Source organism: Gymnogyps californianus, chromosome 3 (genome assembly GCF_018139145.2).
Source record: "Gymnogyps californianus isolate 813 chromosome 3, ASM1813914v2, whole genome shotgun sequence".
Taxonomy (NCBI): Eukaryota; Metazoa; Chordata; class Aves; order Accipitriformes; family Cathartidae; genus Gymnogyps; species Gymnogyps californianus.
The window spans coordinates 94,340,684-94,359,716 of NC_059473.1; the positions used below are offsets into that span (position 1 = coordinate 94,340,684).

At 36.2% G+C, this 19,033-nt stretch overlaps 1 protein-coding gene across 1 annotated transcript in view; it reads right to left on the reverse strand.

Annotated features, from left to right (window-relative positions):
• RIMS1 (regulating synaptic membrane exocytosis 1) overlaps positions 1-19,033 on the reverse strand; it is a 354,423-nt gene that overhangs the window by 122,235 nt on the left and 213,155 nt on the right. The window contains exons 17-24 of the mRNA XM_050894077.1: positions 14,984-15,040; positions 14,535-14,581; positions 13,262-13,374; positions 12,091-12,221; positions 11,594-11,765; positions 11,305-11,461; positions 10,005-10,076; positions 2,207-2,363 (exon numbers count right to left, since the gene is read on the reverse strand). Coding sequence (XP_050750034.1) covers positions 2,207-2,363; positions 10,005-10,076; positions 11,305-11,461; positions 11,594-11,765; positions 12,091-12,221; positions 13,262-13,374; positions 14,535-14,581; positions 14,984-15,040 — 906 coding nt within the window. The remainder of the gene's footprint in view (positions 1-2,206; positions 2,364-10,004; positions 10,077-11,304; positions 11,462-11,593; positions 11,766-12,090; positions 12,222-13,261; positions 13,375-14,534; positions 14,582-14,983; positions 15,041-19,033) is intronic.

The following is a 19,033-nucleotide window of genomic DNA, read 5'->3' on the forward strand; positions in this document are numbered from 1 at the left end:
AAGAAATTCTGGGATAGGATATGGCAACTTGCAGCAGATTTTATCAATCTCAAACTAAGTGTTATACAAAAGGGGTATGATATTGTATAAATGCAGGTAAGCTCTGACCTCCGTGACAGTAATTTAAAGCTCTCTTCACATGGAAAAGAACAAGAAAAGAAACCACTACTAGAAGGGCAGATTTTTCCTGTAGTTTAATAACTGCCATTGGACACAACAAGCATTAGTGTCCCGGTTTCGGCTGAGACAGTTAACTCTCTTCTTAGTAGCTGGTACAGTGCTGTGTTTTGGATTTAGTATGAGAATATTGTTGATAACACTCTGAGGTTTTAGTTGTTGCTAAGTAGCGCTTATCTTAAGCCAAGGACTTTTCAGTTTCCCATGCTCTGCCAGCAAGCAGGTGTGCAAGAAGCTGGGAGGGAGCAGAGCCGGGGCAGCTGACCTGAACTAGCCAAAGAGATATTCCATACCATAGAATGTCATGCCCAGTATATAAAGTGAAGGGAGATGGCCGGGAGGGGCGGATCGCTGCTCTGGCATCAGTCAGCGGGTGGTGAGCAACTGCATTGTGCATCACTGGGTTTTTTCCTTCCCTCCTTTTTTTGGTTATATTCCTTTTCATTACTATTATTATTATTATATTTTATTATTACTACTGTTAGTATTATATTTTACTTTAGTTATTAAACTGTTCTTATCTCAACCCACGAGTTTTACTTTTTTTTCCCTTTCCTCCTCCTCACCCCACTGGGAGGGGGAGGGGGATGGGGAAGCGGCTGCGTGGCGCTTAGTTGCTGACTGGGGTTAAACGACAACAATTAGTTTTTCAAAGTATAAAATTAAAGGATGGGTTGAGTTGACTATGAAACATTTCATTTGTGCATCATGCTTGTAGATAGAAAGATACAACAAGAGCACATAAAATTGTTCGCAAAAGCAGAATGAGGAGCTCTCATTCTCTACTATAAAAAAAATGAGTCCATGCCACAGTCTGTTTTATGTACAGCCATACTCTTCTATCTGTTAAGGATGCATTACTGAGAAACGCAACAGCAAGTGATTTGGTGGGTAGTGAAATAGCTTCATCTGTAAGAACTGATGTAACAGAGGGGGATGCATGCAGGGACTTAAGAAGCACACAAAATTTCAGTGCACGAGAACAGTGTATATGGCATGGAGGATTGAAAGGAAGAAGCAAGATCATCTAGATTCTCAACTGGGAGGAGAAGCTGGTTTTCCAGAATATACCATAATTTTGAAACATCACAGATGTCTGGTATTAAATGACCAGTGATGGAACTCCAAAAAACCAGACACAGAAACGATGGACAAGGACAGTACCGTAGCACAGAATTTTGTACATAAAATTCAGCAAAGAAGGGTAGATTTTTCAGTAAACCACCACAGCTAGTGGGTAATAATGTTGCTAGTGCAACAGTTCAAGCTCTTGCCGTAATTCAAGAACAAAGCTTCCTAGAAATTGGAGGAAAGGAAAACTGGTAAAAACTGGCTGATTTTTAGGGTTCCATGAGAGGTTGCAAGAGAAGCTTATGGCCCTGCACAATAAAGCAAGCAAAATCAAGTGGGTCAAGTTTTGTGCTTAAACAGTCTGTACGGCACTATTAAAAAAAGCATAATGCATGCAAATGAAAAGCTGAAAAAGGATTCTCCTATTAATAGGTTGTCTATTAAAATAAAGCAGTAAATGCAGAAAATAGAGGTTTATAAATCACTATCTGATTCTGTAAAGTATTTTTTACTTCTTCCATTAAAAGTGTCACATTATAAATACAATTGGTAATTTCAGCTTGCTGTTACTTCAAAATTAGTTCAGTTCATAGTTATTATATAATTTGTACATGCCACTATTTATTATCCTACAAATATACCTAAGTGGCTTCATACAAGATTCAGCCACTAACTGAAAAAACACTTCCAAACCTACGTATTAGTTATGGTAGACAGACGATGAATCACAGAGAAAATATCAGTAAGAAGAGGTAAGTCTTACAAAGTTACGGTTCATCCCATGAGTGCTCTTGAATGATTAATAAAAGCGTACATCAAGTTCAAATACTACACTATTAAATTCAGGTACAAAAAAAGTTTTAGAATTGTGAAACATTGCTGAACAAGAGAAAAGTTAATAATGACAGATTATACAAACTTGAAACCATCCGGTGTTTCACTAACTTGGGATGCCTACCTCTGTAATGGCACATTTGGTAAACGTGAACGGGTCCTGCCCTGATCGTCGCCACGGTGAGGAGATACAGATCGTGAACGATGATGTGTTGTTCTTTGCTGTTCTGGCACAGTTAGCGTTGTAGATTTACTTTCTCTAGTACTAGATCTATAACCTACTGGCAAGAGGGCAACAAAAGAAAATAAGAGAGTAAAAGTCTGAGTTTGGAAAGAATTCAGATGGTTAGTCCATCCAGGAACACACATCTAAAAGCTTATACAACTTTCAAGTCGTCATTCAGCTGTTGTACATCCCGACGTATCATGCAGCCAGGATAAATTACTAGCATTACCTTTAAGTGTCTACACGTACAGAGACAGAGAAACTGAGATGATTTTCATTACGTACTGGAAGATGTGGAGGAGAGAACTGAAATAGTTTTCTGACTTGGGGAAGAGTACCCAGAGTAACTTGTATTTTAAAATTGTCATACAGTAGCAAATATATGAAAGGAATCCAAGCAATGTTTACCTCATCTAACAAATGGAGAAGGTATGCTTGCGTATGGCAGCACAGACTCATCCAGGACTGCTCATATATAAAGCATCCTTCTGACTCTTGTTTCAGTTAAATACAAAGATGTTCTCCTACTGAACTTGGCCAAAGCCACCTACTGCCAAAAATTACAAGCATTTAGAGAATATTGTATAGAATATTGGGTGTTGCATACTCTGCAGAACATTTTTTCCAAATACTATGAATGAGCCTCAAAGTTTCTCGTAGTTCATTTTTTACATAGGATTTTAAAAAAAAAAAAAAATCAGCAGAAAGTTAGTACATTTTAAAGCGTTGATATTCCTGTGTCTTTTTCCATGTAGCATGCTGTTTGCCTTGTTATACACTTTGAATCCCATCCTAAAACAGACAATGAAGCTCAATAAGATGAAGAGCTTTCAAAAGCTGCCTGTTATCTTTCCAGAAGAGTCTAAGGAGATTTGCTCAGACTTCAGTTGCTCACTTCTAGACATTTAAATTAGATTACAAGAATCCCTTGACAGAAAATCCCTTAACGACAGAAACGGTCATCCCTTAAGTCATCCCTTAACGACTTCACAAATTATTGTTTAGATTCCAAAATAATAATTTTGTTGCTTCTCTGACTTTGTCTGGCATTAAGTTCCTGTAATATGTTATTTTGTTCAGCTAAAAAACCAGCCTGTATTAGAAATCTTCTTTCCATGCAGGAAAAGACTATGATTTAGTCACTCAATCATCAATTGGATAAATTAAGTAAGTTGCACTTTTTAAGGCTCTTGTTATAGAGTTTCAAGTTTAGGTTTTTTTCATATTTTGTATAATTTGTCTAATTCTTGTAGTTCTTCTCTGATCTTCTACCAAATTGTAATTGCCCTCTTAAAAGTGTGGCCCATATACAGTCTGTATTAGGTTTGGTCATGTATTCAACAACACTTAACCTGTTTAGCTGCAAGTCTGAACCCTGATCACAAACAACAAGGAAGCATTCATGCTTTTTTCCCGAATTGTGCATCAGTTTACCAACGTATTCTAATGGACATGTAACTTATCTGAATGCATTATCTCATTATTAGACTTGGAGGAAAACATTTTGTTAAAACTGTGATAAGTAATCCTAAAATAAGAATATCTTCCACCCTAGAACAGATTCATCTTAGTAACACAAAACTGAGAACAGGGACCTACTAGATGATGCATTTTATCATCCAAGGAACTCTAAGACTGTTTTCCCTGATTATACAGCTTATATCACAACCTCCAGAACTGTGTCCACCTTTTATACAGTACTGAACAAACTAGCAAAAGTTATCCAAAGATAACAGAAGAGCACCTAGGTGCTGTAGTATCCTACAGTAGCTTTCAGCCTTACACCAGCTTTCCAGCAACTTCAGTAAATAAAAAAAGATTGGCTTCAATAAGTTCTTGTTGTCTTTAATATATTTACCACTACAAATACGATAGGGAAGGCAGATAGGAAGGAGACAATGTTGACAAAAAGATGATTAGACAGTTTTACTACAGACTTTCTGGTTGCTGTCAGCTAGAAAACATATGCAGAAAGACCTTTGCAAGTTCTGTTATCATTTTGTCCAACTTTTGTGTCTTCTACTTCATAGTATAGCAGCTGGCGGGAGAATATGGGAAATAATTTTTTTCTTCCATTTCTTGAAGCAGAGAGGTGGGATGAGGTTAACAAATCAGGGAAACAAGAAGCACTATGAGTATTGATAGATCTTAGAGGGTAGGATTGGGTCCAAAGAAAAGCACTCGTAATAAGAACACATTACGTAGCTCAGAAACAAACACCAGGGACCATAATGTTGAGTGCATGTGTGTGCTGTTCTCAAACAACACTGAGTTAGACACGTCAAATAAAAATAATGAATGTAATTTCATGTTTAAAATGTGACATTACTCAAGTTTGGGGAAGGTCGGGGCTATTGTTTGAAAACCAGAGAAAACGTGGAGAAAAAACTTTTGCGAGAGCTCACTAGTAGCTACAAATATAGCAAATGCTTGCCACTTAAAGAGTATTTTTAATAGCAAAGCTGTACTGAGTACTGACTGCAAAATAGGCCTGTAAAAGTTGATAGCATGCATGAAAGTATCTACTAAGGTTTATCAACCTTTAACAGAGAAGGACTCCAATGTTTCGCAGGTTTTGACGTACTGTGATGCTGGAGTACCTTACCTGCAGAAAAAGTGTTTCAGAGTAATAGAGTAAAATTAGAAAGAAACATGAGGATCTCCCTGATCTCAGGACAAGGACTGGGTGAAAATTTTGAAGCAAAAGAGGGACTCCCTCAGGACTTCAGTGGAGATTCCCTCATCTCATGTACTATGGTTGCTGCAGAAAATGCCTGGTTTTTTGTCAGAGGAAGAAAAGACTACACGTGACAAAAGCTGGATGTGTTCCCTTTCCCAGGATAACTAAATCTAAGCTGTATGTGCTAAAAGATATTTCATTTTCCAAACAAGCTTGTTTTAGATAAAATCCTGTCACCTCTATCAGAAGGAACACTAGCTTACATTTATTCAACACTAAAATCAAAGATATCCAAAACTTCTTTCCAAGCTTTAGGCAACTGTACTGAAATACATATAATTTAAAAAATTTAAATATAAATTTAAGTTAAAAATACATTTCTAGATTATCTCTAGTCTACATAAAAAAATACACCTAGGATTGTCCTGTACACTTAAAAATCTGGTATAGAAAGGTGATTTTATCCTATATATTCTTCATAGCCAAGCTATCCAAGGAACAATATCTGAAACTTGTGCATGGTGTGTACACAAAGCTTACAGAACAGACAGAGCAATAGCAATTCACATTTATCCTAAGTATTAGCTCAAGCATTGTCAAGTTGTTCAAATCGCATCCATACTTCCATAGTGACCATGACAGTGACAGCAACAGTAACATTTCCTCTTATCCTCAAATACAATGGCTCTGTGCTCTCCAGAGTGAGCAGAGAAATTTTTTGCATGGACCAGCATGATAGCAGCACTCAAGCTTATGGTAGTTTATGCAGAAGAAGTTTCTCAGTTGCTCATGGGAAACTGTCAGGTGTGACATGAAATGGAAGCTGGACAGATGATGAAAATGGTTATAGTAAATGTCTGCTACCAGAACTTTTTTTTTTTTAAAAGACAATACGGACTACGACAAGGTGTTCTGTTGATGTCAGCCTCCTGCTACAGGAGGAAGGTAAGTACAATGCAACCATTTATACAGATTACATATGACAGAAAAATAAATTGTTCTGAAGCACTACCCATAGCATAAGCAATACAGCTCATTAAAAATACCCTTTGGGATATTGCCAACTGTATATCAGCTTTTTTTCTTTTTAATTAAGAAAGTCACTGAAGTTTTGGTTAAAAAGACAGGCCTCAAAACATGTTCAGTTTTTATTAAATCCTTTACTGATCTTTACTGATCCTTCCTATATACTTAGCATTGGTGAGGCCACATCTGGAGTACTGGGCTCCCCAGTACAGGACAGACATGGAGACTGGTGTGACTCCAGCTCAGGACCACAAAGATAATTAAGAGACTGGAGCATCTCTCATATGAGGAGAGGCTAAGAGACTTAAAATGCTTTCTTCCTGTAAATAGATGTGGGCATACCACAGAAACCTGTCAAAAATCAATTCTGTTAAAGCTGAGCTTCAACTTGAAGTTACTTTCAGCTGATGAACTCCTTTTATGAACGGTTCTATGAGCTGATTTAAAAAAAAAAACATATATCACTGCAAGATACTAATAACAAATGAGGACAGTACAATTATATGAAAGATAAGACACATTTGTGATACGACAAGGGAAAAATACTTTTCTTAAAATATTCTTGAAGTTATCGAAGTGCCGTTATTTTTGATGTAGCAGTCTTTACTTCCATTGACAAGCAGTGATTCTTTGCAGCTGCTGAAGCCTCTAGGAAAATAGTTTTCGCTGTTATTACTAAATGCCAATACTGCATTTGCCTTAGCAATTGGTAAAACATTTGAAATTATAGTTTTAAGGTTTTCCAATGTGTGCTGGTTTTGGCTGGGATAGAGTTCATTTTCTTCATAGTACCTAGTATGGGACTATGTTTTGGGTTTGTGCTGGAAACAGGGTTGATAATACAGGGAGGTTTTTGTTATTGCTGAGCAGTGCTTGCACAGAGTCAAGGCCTTTTCTGCTTCTCACACCACCCCACCAGCGAGTAGGCTGGGGGTGCACAAGAAGATGGGAGGGGACACAGCCAGGACAGCTGACCCCAACTGACCAAAGGGATATTCCACACCACATGCTCAGCATATAAAGCTGGGGGAAGGAGGAGGAAGGGGGGGACGTTCAGAGTGATGGCATTTGTCTTCCCAAGTAGTTGTTATGCGTGATGGAGCCCTGCTTTCCTGGAGATGGCTGAACACCTGCCTGCCGATGGGAAGCAGTGAATTAATTCCTTGTTTTGTTTTGCTTGCACACACGGCTTTTGCTTTACCTATTAAACTGTCTTTATCTCAACCCACGAGTTTTCTCACTCTTACTCTTCTGATTCTCTTTCCCATCCCACTGAGGGGGAGTGAGCGAGCGGCTGCGTGGTGCTTAGTTGCTGGCTGGGGTTAAACCACGACACAGTGGTAGTTAAATTAACCAAAATATTTTTGTCATTCCTTTTTTAGCTTATGGTGGTGATCAAGTGAACTTTTGTGCTTCTACATTTTGCAGTTATGTGTCTGTTTTTTAGAAAATGAGCAATAATCTTTGTGAAGATCTTGAGATATTAAGAAGGCAAAATAACTCCTTTCTCTTCTGAATATTTCAAGAAAAAGAGTAAATTAACAACCGTAAGAATATACCTTTAATAAAGACAGAGCTTATTTATCATATATAAGCACCTCAGCGGGTAACATTGGCAAGTAAGTGGTAAAGGAAGAAAAAGGGGTTTTAAAGGGCATAATTTTCTTTTGTGTCACATGTTGTAAATTCGATTTTAATATTCTTACTTCTGTTGACAAGGAATATCTTAATCCTAGACTAATTTAGTTGAAGACAATAGAGGCTATGCCAAAATGATCTGATGCACCTGACCTGCATCATCATCCTACGTTATGGGGAAATATGGATATTCGTCGTTCCCTACCACATGCATACCTTGCAGGAGAATGTGTGGGAAATCTGGACCAGACAAGAGCTGCAGTGCACTCTGGTGAGGTCCATGGTATTGGAGGGCAGGAGGAGGGAAACAGTAAAGACCCTGCAGCACAACAAGGAACTTGCATGCAACTTTAGTTTTAACAGAGGAGACTGTTAGATGAAGATACTGTGCTATTCATTCAGTGCAAATGAAGGTAGCAGTCCAAAGTCTTAGAACATTTAGCAATGTGATAAGTAAGTAAGGTTGGATAGGAGGGTAGAAATGCATATCTGAACTTGGTGTCCAGGCACATTTGTGAATCTGTGCCTAAGATTCTTGAGCAATTCAGTAGACGGTCGGACTGGCAACCTTTTCCAGCTCTCACTGCAAAACACATTTTCACATGCTGTCTAGGCTGTCACGCATTCGTGGCTGATGCCCGAAATTTTCTTTGCCCCTGCGTGCCTAAAGTCTAACCCCCATTTAAGAATTCAGGTTGCATGTAAAACAAAACACCCACACTTATATGTATATCCACTTCGCATAGGAATCACAAACAGATGAACTCCACTTACAATTGCCAAGCAAATGTATCCATTAAACTCAAAATAGACACATTTGTGCTTGGTCAGGTCAGCTGCCAGATTGTTTCTGATTAGGTGGACTTCAGAAGGAGTCTCCTCACCAGGCCCTTCGAGTTTCAGTTTAGAGACTCTCAGCTCATTGTAAATCCTATTGCTACAGATTAAATCTTGCAACTTTCTACAGTGACCTCTGAGAAAGTCTGGACCCATGCATTCTTCAAAGGCACACCTGAGCATGCACAGTCCCAAGAAATTTCCGTAAGAATCAGTTACTCAAGTGCTGACCCAGTGAATAGAGTCCAATGCATTCAGCTGAATGTTTTTGAACATTTCCTGTCAGATGGAAAATGGTTTATTTCAAATGGCAAATGGATGCCTTGAAGAACTGGCAGCTGAAAAAAAGCCCCAATTCTTAATACAGTATACTGAAACCTTAAGCATAAGCAAGTCTACACAGATATGCCAGTATCTACATTGGCAACTAAAAAAATGAAATAATAAACAGGAAAAAATATTTAGAACCTATGATTTATCTTAATTTTAAATGTTCGCTCTCTCAGCTGATGTAAAAATACCAAGATTAATCACTTCATTAAAGCAGATATCACTACTAGACATACCTGAACAAATTTCCCTCTTAGTAACTCAGGTGGTAAGTGTATTAAAGTACAAAAAGAACCCAATCAACATCAAAGGAAGGAGAATTTGGCTCATTAAACATCAAAATGATATTGCGTTAATAAAATATGTGATTTATTTGTATGGTTATATAATGGATAAATAATTTGTCAGATTATTTTAAACACAGATCAGGAAGATAGAGAGCTTTCCAAATCCCACCATGATTTAATTCAGTGATTTTGATCAGGATGATCCAGAGAAAAACTGATCTAGTGCTGGCAATGACATAGTGACTATTCAGTTAGTTTAGGACAATTGGGAAACATATTCATCTGACTTGTGGCAACAGCCAAACAGAAGTAGAAAAATGTGGTATCCAAGATGATCCTCAAGATTTTCAGTATGTAAGGAATGCCGAACTAAAAGTCAAACCACAATAGTCTCTACAAGTATATATTTATGAGAATTTAGGGTAATGATAGGTCATGAAAGCTTATGAAAACGATAAAAGATACAGCCATGCTACATGCATCTTAATCTACAGCCATGCATTCTCAATAAAGTTCATGGGAGACTGCATTATATCTAAGTTTCAAGCAAAAAAGCAAAATTAAAAAAAAATGCTTGCAATAAACACTGAATTTAATTTATATTTTAAATAATGCTTGGAACACTATGCAGTAAACAATTAAACAATTTGAACCATCCAGTGGTTCACATATGAATAATGATACATAAAAGAAATATCAATGAATGAATAGCAGAATCTTGTAATTCACCACGATTTAGTACAAGTACCACGGAGTAATCAGGAAAACTGTTTTTTTCCACAATGCACTCTCCGAAACCAGTACCCTCAATATTCCAAAATGTTATAAGGAAAAAAAAACCAAACAAGCAAAAAAGAAGAAGAAGAAGAAAGCAGGACCATGCTGTTCACCCACGCACCTGGAGGAACAACTCCAATACCATCATCAACATCATAATCTGAGATGTCACTATCACTGATTGGCCGAGATCCTGTACAACAGTAAGGTAAACAAATACCTGAACATCTGGTCGTGTTATAAAATGTAAAAATATGTTCATTTAATGTACTACTGAAATTAAAAAGATGATTTTAAGTCTAAACAATAGAGGAGAAGAACTAAACTGCAAGTGACATTTCACAAGACAGCTGAGCCAATTTAACATCTTACAGCTGCTGCAGCCTTCTTTCCCCTTCTCCTTCCCTCAAGTCCTCTGTAATCCTCTATTACGATAGTTCATCTCACTAAACCAGCAAAAAGTTAACTCAAATAAAGAAAAGAAACACTTTTGTGCTATTTCAGTGAGTAAGCTGAATCAGCTTGCTGAACAGGAAAAGAGAGGTGGCAGCATATGGTGAGAGAGGGGAAGAGGAAACAGCACTGCCAGCTTTTAGAAAAGTTCAAATATCTCATGAAAGCTAACCTTTAATTTGCTCTCTCTATACATATCCTCATGCAGCAACTACAGCAGTATCACGGTTTTATAATTCATTCCTGAATGTGCACCAATTTCCTACGCATTGGCTGGAATGAATGACTTCCATGTTTAAGAAAAATCAGAAAAATAGCTTGGAAATGTATTTTCAAATAATCCCCTATGTCCTTCGTATTTCTAAATAAATCTTAAATTAATTTAAATGAACAGAGAAGCTACAATATTCAAATATTTCAATACATTCATTATTTTAATATGCCTCATACAAACCTGAAATCAGACTCATCAAAACAACTTTACCTCCCAAACACATGCATACAATTTCTTTTTGCTGCAGAAGTACACCTCTCATCTGATTGTATAATGAGCACAATGGAGGTTGAGACTAACTTTATAATGAAAAGTTTTTAAGCCTCGTAAGTCTTTAAGGACTTTTTTTTAACTAAAAAGCTTTTAATTATTAAAAAAAGTATCCAATAATGATGAACTTAATCTTTCTATTTAAAAGGAAATTTATGCAAACAAATGTTTGAACAATTTTCTTTTGCTAGTGAAAACCAAACCAATTCCAACAGGTTTCACACACTTTAAAGTTATGCGTCGCAGGTGAAAGGCTGCCATGTCATAATGTCATAATTTGCATCTCTTTCTGTCACACACTTTCATTATGTTTAAAGACTATGAAATAGTATTTTTATCTTGTATATGAAAGTTAAATACCATTACACCATATCCAGCATTTCTAATTTAAAACTTAAAACAGATGAATGGAATTTGGACCTACTTTGTAATTTTTTGCTAGTGCTTTCTCCACCATGAACATGTCTTCTTGGCATGAAAGGTGATGGCTGAGGCAGAGGTAGTGAAGATTCATCATGTGTCTGTAGCTTATACCAATGTGGTTCATCATCTAAAAGTGCTGTCTCCAGCTCTATAAGAATCTAGTAGAAAAATTATCAGGTTTTAATTTGACTTTCAAGGCACACACACACAAACATAGATATAAAATATACATGCATATGTATTCAAAAACCAAACAACGAACTCAGGAGAAATGTGATTGTATGCATCACCTCTCCAAGAAATTCACTCTCTTCTTCTTGTACTCTTGGCTGATCCCATACGGTTATTTCAAGCATTCGTTCTCTAAAATCTCTACGATGTACATGTGAGTAGAGAAAAGTTTGGTTCCATTTTGGCTCTAGACTTTTCTTTACTGTTTTGGTTCTCCTTTTACTCTTATCACTGAAACATAAATATTTGTTGTAAATTATTTGTAAAGATAAATCACAAAATGCCATCTACTCATCAGCACTTACTGTTTTCATTCTTTCCGATCTGATAATGCCTAAAAGAGAAAAGTATTTGCTGGACAGTGGATCACATTCATCCAAAAGTCCACAAAGTTAATTTGATACTGACTTGCATGATTCAAGTGCAATTTTTTGTTATGATTAATCTAACTATAACAAATTATAAAAAGGAATTCTTACTTCATAAGCATTCATTTAAAAGTTGATTTAATACATGGTAAATTACAACATAATTTTCTAAACTGAAATTCTACTACCTTCTGTCTGGAAGAAAATACATTTTTACATAGGGATTCCTAGGGCGTCCATCTACTCTTGGTGGCAAATCTGTTGCTTGCAGAACATTTACTATTAACTGATGTCCCACTTTGTCATACCACAGTTTAACCTACAAGAATCAAGTTACCAGAAAACATTACTGAAAATGGAGAAAAAACAGAACTTTCAGACTGCATCACATTAACCAGAATGTAAAAGTAACCATTGTTTTTTCCAAGAGACAATGAGATATATTTTATTTCAAATCCCTTAATATTTAATTAAGTTAGATGGAAAAGATGATGATAGATACCAAAGACTTCTGTATTTACCACAGCTGAATAAAATGGTGGTGCCTGATTATACTTACATTGTTTATTGTACTCACTCCATAATCTTGTATCTGTGAGTGCATTTAAACCAGCATATATCTTAGCTCTGCACCTTAAAAGCTACATTCAAATAGGAAGACCTGCCTGCAGCTAAACTCAAGGCATAGTTGAAATCTATCTACTCTGACTTGTCACCTTGCAAATGTTCTTATGAAAAGTATAATACACAGCTAAATAATTTCTTAAGAGAATCACAACATTGTGAAATTTTTGAGCCTGCTGTGTACTTAGAAATTAATATGATCAATATAAAAAATATAAGAATGTACAAAACAAAGTCTAAGTACTCACAGTATATTTAATAAGCACAGCTTCCGTTAGTATTACAGACAGTTCCAAGATGTAGTGTGTATCTAAATTAAAATGCATTACTGAACAGTGTAACTCAACAAATACACAGCTCTTTAAATGCTTCCATAAAGAAGATAAAGTAATACTACGCTTGTTATCTGCGGATTACTGGGCATGTACAGAAGGTACCATTTTCAATGCAGAGGGTACAGGATGACAAGTTACAAGGCACTTCTGCGGGCTCCTCTCAATCTAAATTCCTGAGCTCTTTGGTGTATTAAGACAACATTTCTCTACCTCTGCTGTGATTACAGTGATGGTTTGTGAGTGCATACAGAGGGTCTTAAAAAACATTTGAAAGATGTTAGTCTTTATCAACAACAGACATTTCTCTTGATCTCCCAATAGACCTTGGGAATGTGGAGGGCTGAGGGACCAGCACTTCACAGATTTTCATAACAACTCAGGAAAAACAAAATATGCTCACAGAAAGCTGCCCTGGTAGGACTTGTGGTGCATCCCGTAGGGCTCCAGGGCTGGTCGGAGATATAACAGAAATAGAAGGCCTTTCCATCTTCTGAGATTCAAAAGAACTTGAACCTAAAAATACATGAGAATCACGTGAACTTTCCATCCAAAATTTTGAAGTGAATTTGGATAACTTATGAACTGCTTTTCCTTTGAATTGTATAAAGTTTGTATTTATACACAGTATAACTACATTAATATACAGAAAGATTTTAAATTGATGTAGATAGCATGGTGAAAAAGACTGTCTGGATACTCTTACCCCAGATTAAACCTGCCTTTTTCTGTTTTATTTGAAATAACATATAAAAAAGTGCTCCTCATATAGCAGTGACAAACCATACAAAGCATTTTAAATAAAATATTGTCCTCTGACAGAATTACACATCTCCCTTCCAATCCAAACTATTCTATGATCTCAAATCTTTGATGAATAAACCCACATCTGTTGTATGGATTATACTCCCGGTAGCCTCTGAAATTTTAACTCCCAAGGAACTGGCACACAGGAAGGTATGCAGGACATGCCTCTGGCATGGAGGATGCTCCAGCGCCTGCTGGACATCAGCAGTTCTCCACCAGCGAAGCAGAGCCCTCACTAATGAGATAAGCTTGTGACAGGTCTAACAGGACTCAGTGGCCACACAGGACCCTGTCCCAGGGAAGGTATCTGGTTGCATCTCAGAAAAGGGTCAGATGAGAAAGGACCGGGAGCCATGGCCCTCACACACTCTAGCTGACGCCGTTCAAACGGGATAGTTAAAAAGAAAACCATTCTTTTGAAGCATGATACACAAAAAGTTCACCTAACCAATGTTTTCTTGTTAAGAAAAAGAGAAACAAGAACTCTGGACTTACGCTGGATGGTGCAGGAGGTAAAATCCTGACACCATTTGTACCTTTGGTAATCCCTTATACCTGTTTTCTCTCTCATGTTAGTGCAAGTAAATGACTCTTTCGGGCCACAGCATGTATACCAGAATGGTACCAATAACACAAGATATAGAAGAAAACAATAAAATCCTGCTAACATTTAAAATCTGTATAGCTTTAATCAAATCTATATTGCTTCGAATTTAACACATAAGACCAAAACCCATTGAATTTTGTCATACAAAAAACCTCGGAGCCCATGCAGTCTCCCAGTGCTCATCTTTCAGAAAATTCATAGCTGAAACGATTGTGCTGCATACAAGACCATGCCTAGTGAAAGGAACGAGGCGTGTACTCACTAGACTCTAACGGGGGGTGAGAAGTCTCGGGAATCCGTGGAATATCACTAAAACGTGAATATACACATAGTAATTAGAAACAACAGAGATGACCTTCTGCTGTGACAAATACTTTTCTGGGACACTTTTTTAGAAATATGGATCTGTTTCTCTTCTAATGAGTTACAAGGAAAGAAAGGGGAAATATTTAAAGACATATTTTCAACTAGCATTCATGAAAATCTTACTAATGCAAACTACTTCTTTCAAGTTAAGGAACTAGCAGACATAACAATATGAGCACTACAATGTTAATATTGTGGATGGATTCCACGATATTTTTACAACCAGAACAATAAAGTCAGAGAGCTTTTAGGAAGAGAAAGGTGGCAAAAGGTAGTATAGCTATGGATGTTCAACTATTTTTTGGAGGAAAAAAAATCCAAAAAATAAGACATAGATTAACTCACTAGTAATTTTTATATAAACGTCTCAAGGAGTTCACGGAATGAAACTGATGAAAATGTCTTATAATAATAAAAAGAAAAAGCAAATAACATTAGCAATGTTAAACAAACAAAAGAATAATGCATTTCTTCAAAGGCTAAAAAAAGAAATCAAACCATATTACGATGGGGTATGGACATTTTTCGACATACACATACCCAGCACATATACAGGTATAAGCAAAGTCAAACTGGTTAAGTCCACACACATCTATCAAAATTTTGCCATCAACAAATTTACTCTTCCATCAAAATCTGGATGATGCTAGCTCCTGGATCTCTTCTGTTCTCAGCAATCATTGAAAATACATTGCAAGAGCAAGAAACGACTGTTATTGTACAAATGTTAGCAAAGTAGCAGAGCAGGAAAATGGAAACAAAGCTCTTCAGTGAATGACTTGAACATATTTTCATCTACACAAAATTAACCAAAATTGGAACTACAATAGCACTTCTGAAGAACATTTACAACATTTTAAGTCTGAAGCTGAGCATTTTAAAGGTATTCAGGCATTTCTCTGTTCAGTGAAACACTATCTGACTGACTCGGAAGTCAATAAAACTAAGACTCCTAGGCATATAAAAGTCACTTATGAAAAAGAAACAGACACTTATGTCAGAAAAGGAATGTAACTGTGCCCAATCAATTACCCTTAAATTCACTTTTCATGTCCTGCAATTTAAACTTTTGGTGCCTGTGTTTTAAAACAGGCTATTTCAGCTCCAAGTTATTGTCTCACATCACTAAACAAGAATGCGCTTCTCTGCCTTAACTTTGTAATTCAAGAGTAATAAGTTCCCTCAAACTCATGGAAAGGTATCTGCATTACTCATTCTTGACAGGGCATAGTACTACTTTACAAACATATAAACAGATTAACGACCTGTTGCACAGCAGGGCTGCCATGCAGACTTCTTCCTCTTAACATTTTCTCTCTCTCCAGGGCAGAATTTCCAGGGTAATTCTCAGCAGTCTGAAATATTTACTTATCATATTCAAACTGATTTTTCTGTTCAATAGAACATTAAGTTTGTAACGTTTGCTTGCGCTAGAATATGAACACTCATCTGCAGTATAGCATTGTTCGTAATAACATCACGTTTAGGATATCTAAACGAAGATGTGCAAGGAGTGTTTCAACATGGAAAGTGCAACCTAGAGTGCCAAGTTTCGTAATCCCTGGGTGGGTGAAGAAAGACACTAAAATGAGTTTTGTTTGGATTTTTTTCTGTATTGTCAGCAATACAGTAGAAAAAAAGGCTAAAAATAAGCCTCAAATATTAATCACATATATAAGCACTTAAGAACCGATTTATACTTACACTAAGTCACCTTCACACTATCAGACTGACACAGAAAAGTCTAATAAGTCAACATGAGAATCAGATCCACATAGTTTACAAGATGAAAAAATAGATACTGGAATGACGATGCCACATCATGAAAAAAAATGGTCAAGTTGAGAGTATTTTCCTCACTTCTAGCTGGCGATAGAAAAGTCCTCACCAGGTAAAGGTAAATGACAAAAATAATCAGATCTTTCTTAAGACTTTATGCATCAGACAGGAAAGAACTGAAAGTACATTTTTTTTTTAATGTATTTTTCTAAACTCCTTGTAATTTTTATGAAAAACTGACAGGAACAGTGGAAGCTAGAACATAAATTTCAACTCCAGACAAAATGCATGGTTTGAAATAGAAATGTTTTTTGAAATCTCTACAACTTTATAATACAATGGACAGCTTTTTTGTTTAAATGTATATATAATTTATATATAAAAAAGATATATATTATTTAGATATATTTTTATATATATTATGCATGTGTGTATATGTGTATATATGTGTGCATATATATATAAAAATTATTGCTAGGAAATCTCTTCCCTAATGTATTTATCTTGTTTAAGTACAGCTCCACATGAAACTGCAAGACACAAAAATGAAAGAAATAAATAAATTAAGTATGCAATATAGTACTGATCACCAAACTCGTGGCAGAGTATTCTAACAAGCTCTGTAACAGTTCTGCTTTCTGCTATTGATTTCAAAATGTACATGAAGTAATTTAAAGCTATGCTTCTGTCTATATGTGAACTTCTTACAAATTCAATAATCCAGTTTACATAATCATTTCTTAAATATTACATGCACACAATAAAAATAACTGGTGTACTAGACTTTATCAAATGTATGAGTGGTATTTTTTTTAAATTTTGGCATTTTAATTAAAGAATGAAAATTCTAAAAAGAAACTATAATCTAAAACTCGTTATGTAAGAAAATTAGTCTTATCTAGTCTGCTTTTATTTTGGATTGCAGAAAGTATTCTGACACTATGATTTACAAAAAAGCTGTTCAGAAGAAACAGTAGCTCATGAGTTAAAATATTCAGAACGAGACTAGTCAAAGCAAATGGTAAAAACAAAGTAAGAAGTTGCACAACCACTTATTTAAAATAGTAACAAAATTTTACTCCCCTTTCAGAACAATGTGAACGTCAGATAAGTAATGTCAGACACACACCCAGTAAAGAGCTGCCAACATCAAACTTTGTCTTTCTGTCTCTACCTTGGAAGGCAAAGGTATTTTGTGGTCTTATGTGATGTTACATACGATTATCTTACGTCTGATCCTTCCACACCTCAATGAATACATAAACCAAACTATACCCTAGGTTGAGACTGCTCTGCATAGATATACAGTTTATGAGGATCACTGTTTTGTAAAACACAGGAACAGCTATAATTTCTCTGAGGGCTATAGAGAAGAACTTGATCACTGAAGACAAACCAAATTCAAATGTGGTTTTAACTTTTTTTTAGGTTGCTCTAGGGACAGAAGCATCTTCCTCCACACCCTACAGTTTTCAGAGTTTCTGAGTACCTGTTCCCAATGCTCATCCTCCTATTTCCAAAACCATTCCTTCCCATCAGAACCTGTAGATCAATCTGCAGTTTGCGCTAATTACATTACTTGAGTGACTCTCTGGAATTCAGTAACACCCGGTTTACGATGGAAGTTTAACCTCCTTGCGAGAGCCTCGAGCGCAGCAGCAGTCCCTGCACAGAGGAGCTGCATCACACCAGAGAAACAACAATTTTGGCAATATTATCTGTGGAAATCCAAGCAAAGATAGCTAGCATCTGACACAGGAAATAGAGACAAATGAAAAAAGATTTGTTTTACCTGCACTATTCCATAGAGCTCACCCGAGCACACAAAAGACAGTGAGTCAGTTACCATGCCAGGTTTCTTCTCCAAAAAGCATACTGCCAGAGGATTTTCTATGCTGTCCTATGTTAACCACCTCTCACGTTGTATGCATATTCATAGGTAATTCTTCCCCTCATATTTAGATAGCCAACCCATTAATTCTACTTTTTATAGGTTTCTTATCTACCTTGTGTTGCAATCATTAGCATTAGCGTCAATTAGTTTCTGTGGAGGTTTCACGGTACTATTGTGGTTATACTGTTTATTGTTGTTATGCCTTCATCTGCTAATAGTGTTACATGTTTCACATTTTTCTCTAATAAACATCCTATAATTATCCATTATTCAAAATTACATTTGCTGGTAGACATAGAAATCCAAATTTACAAGACTGAGCAAATTGTTTAGACATCAATTTTGTAACTGGCAGTCTAATTTGTGGGCTTACAGTCCTCCCATTATTCACTTAAGCCAAACTGTGTCATATTTGGGCTTTTTAGATCTAAGATGCTAGGACTTTTTAAATCAAGACCATTAAAAGTGCTGGTACATTATTTGCATTATTAATACTGAGAGATGAAAACACGTAAATTATGCAGACGAAATATCATTTTTCAGGTCTTTCGGGAACCTATTTCCTCACAGGAATTTTAGGTGTAATGGATTACCACTTAATGCTGTATCAAGCAGCTTCAATTTTGCTGAGTCAGCACCCAAAGTAGACACAAAACTTTTATATATTAGATTTGTTGGATCAAATAAAATTCCCTGTCATGAATTTGAAACAACTACACAGT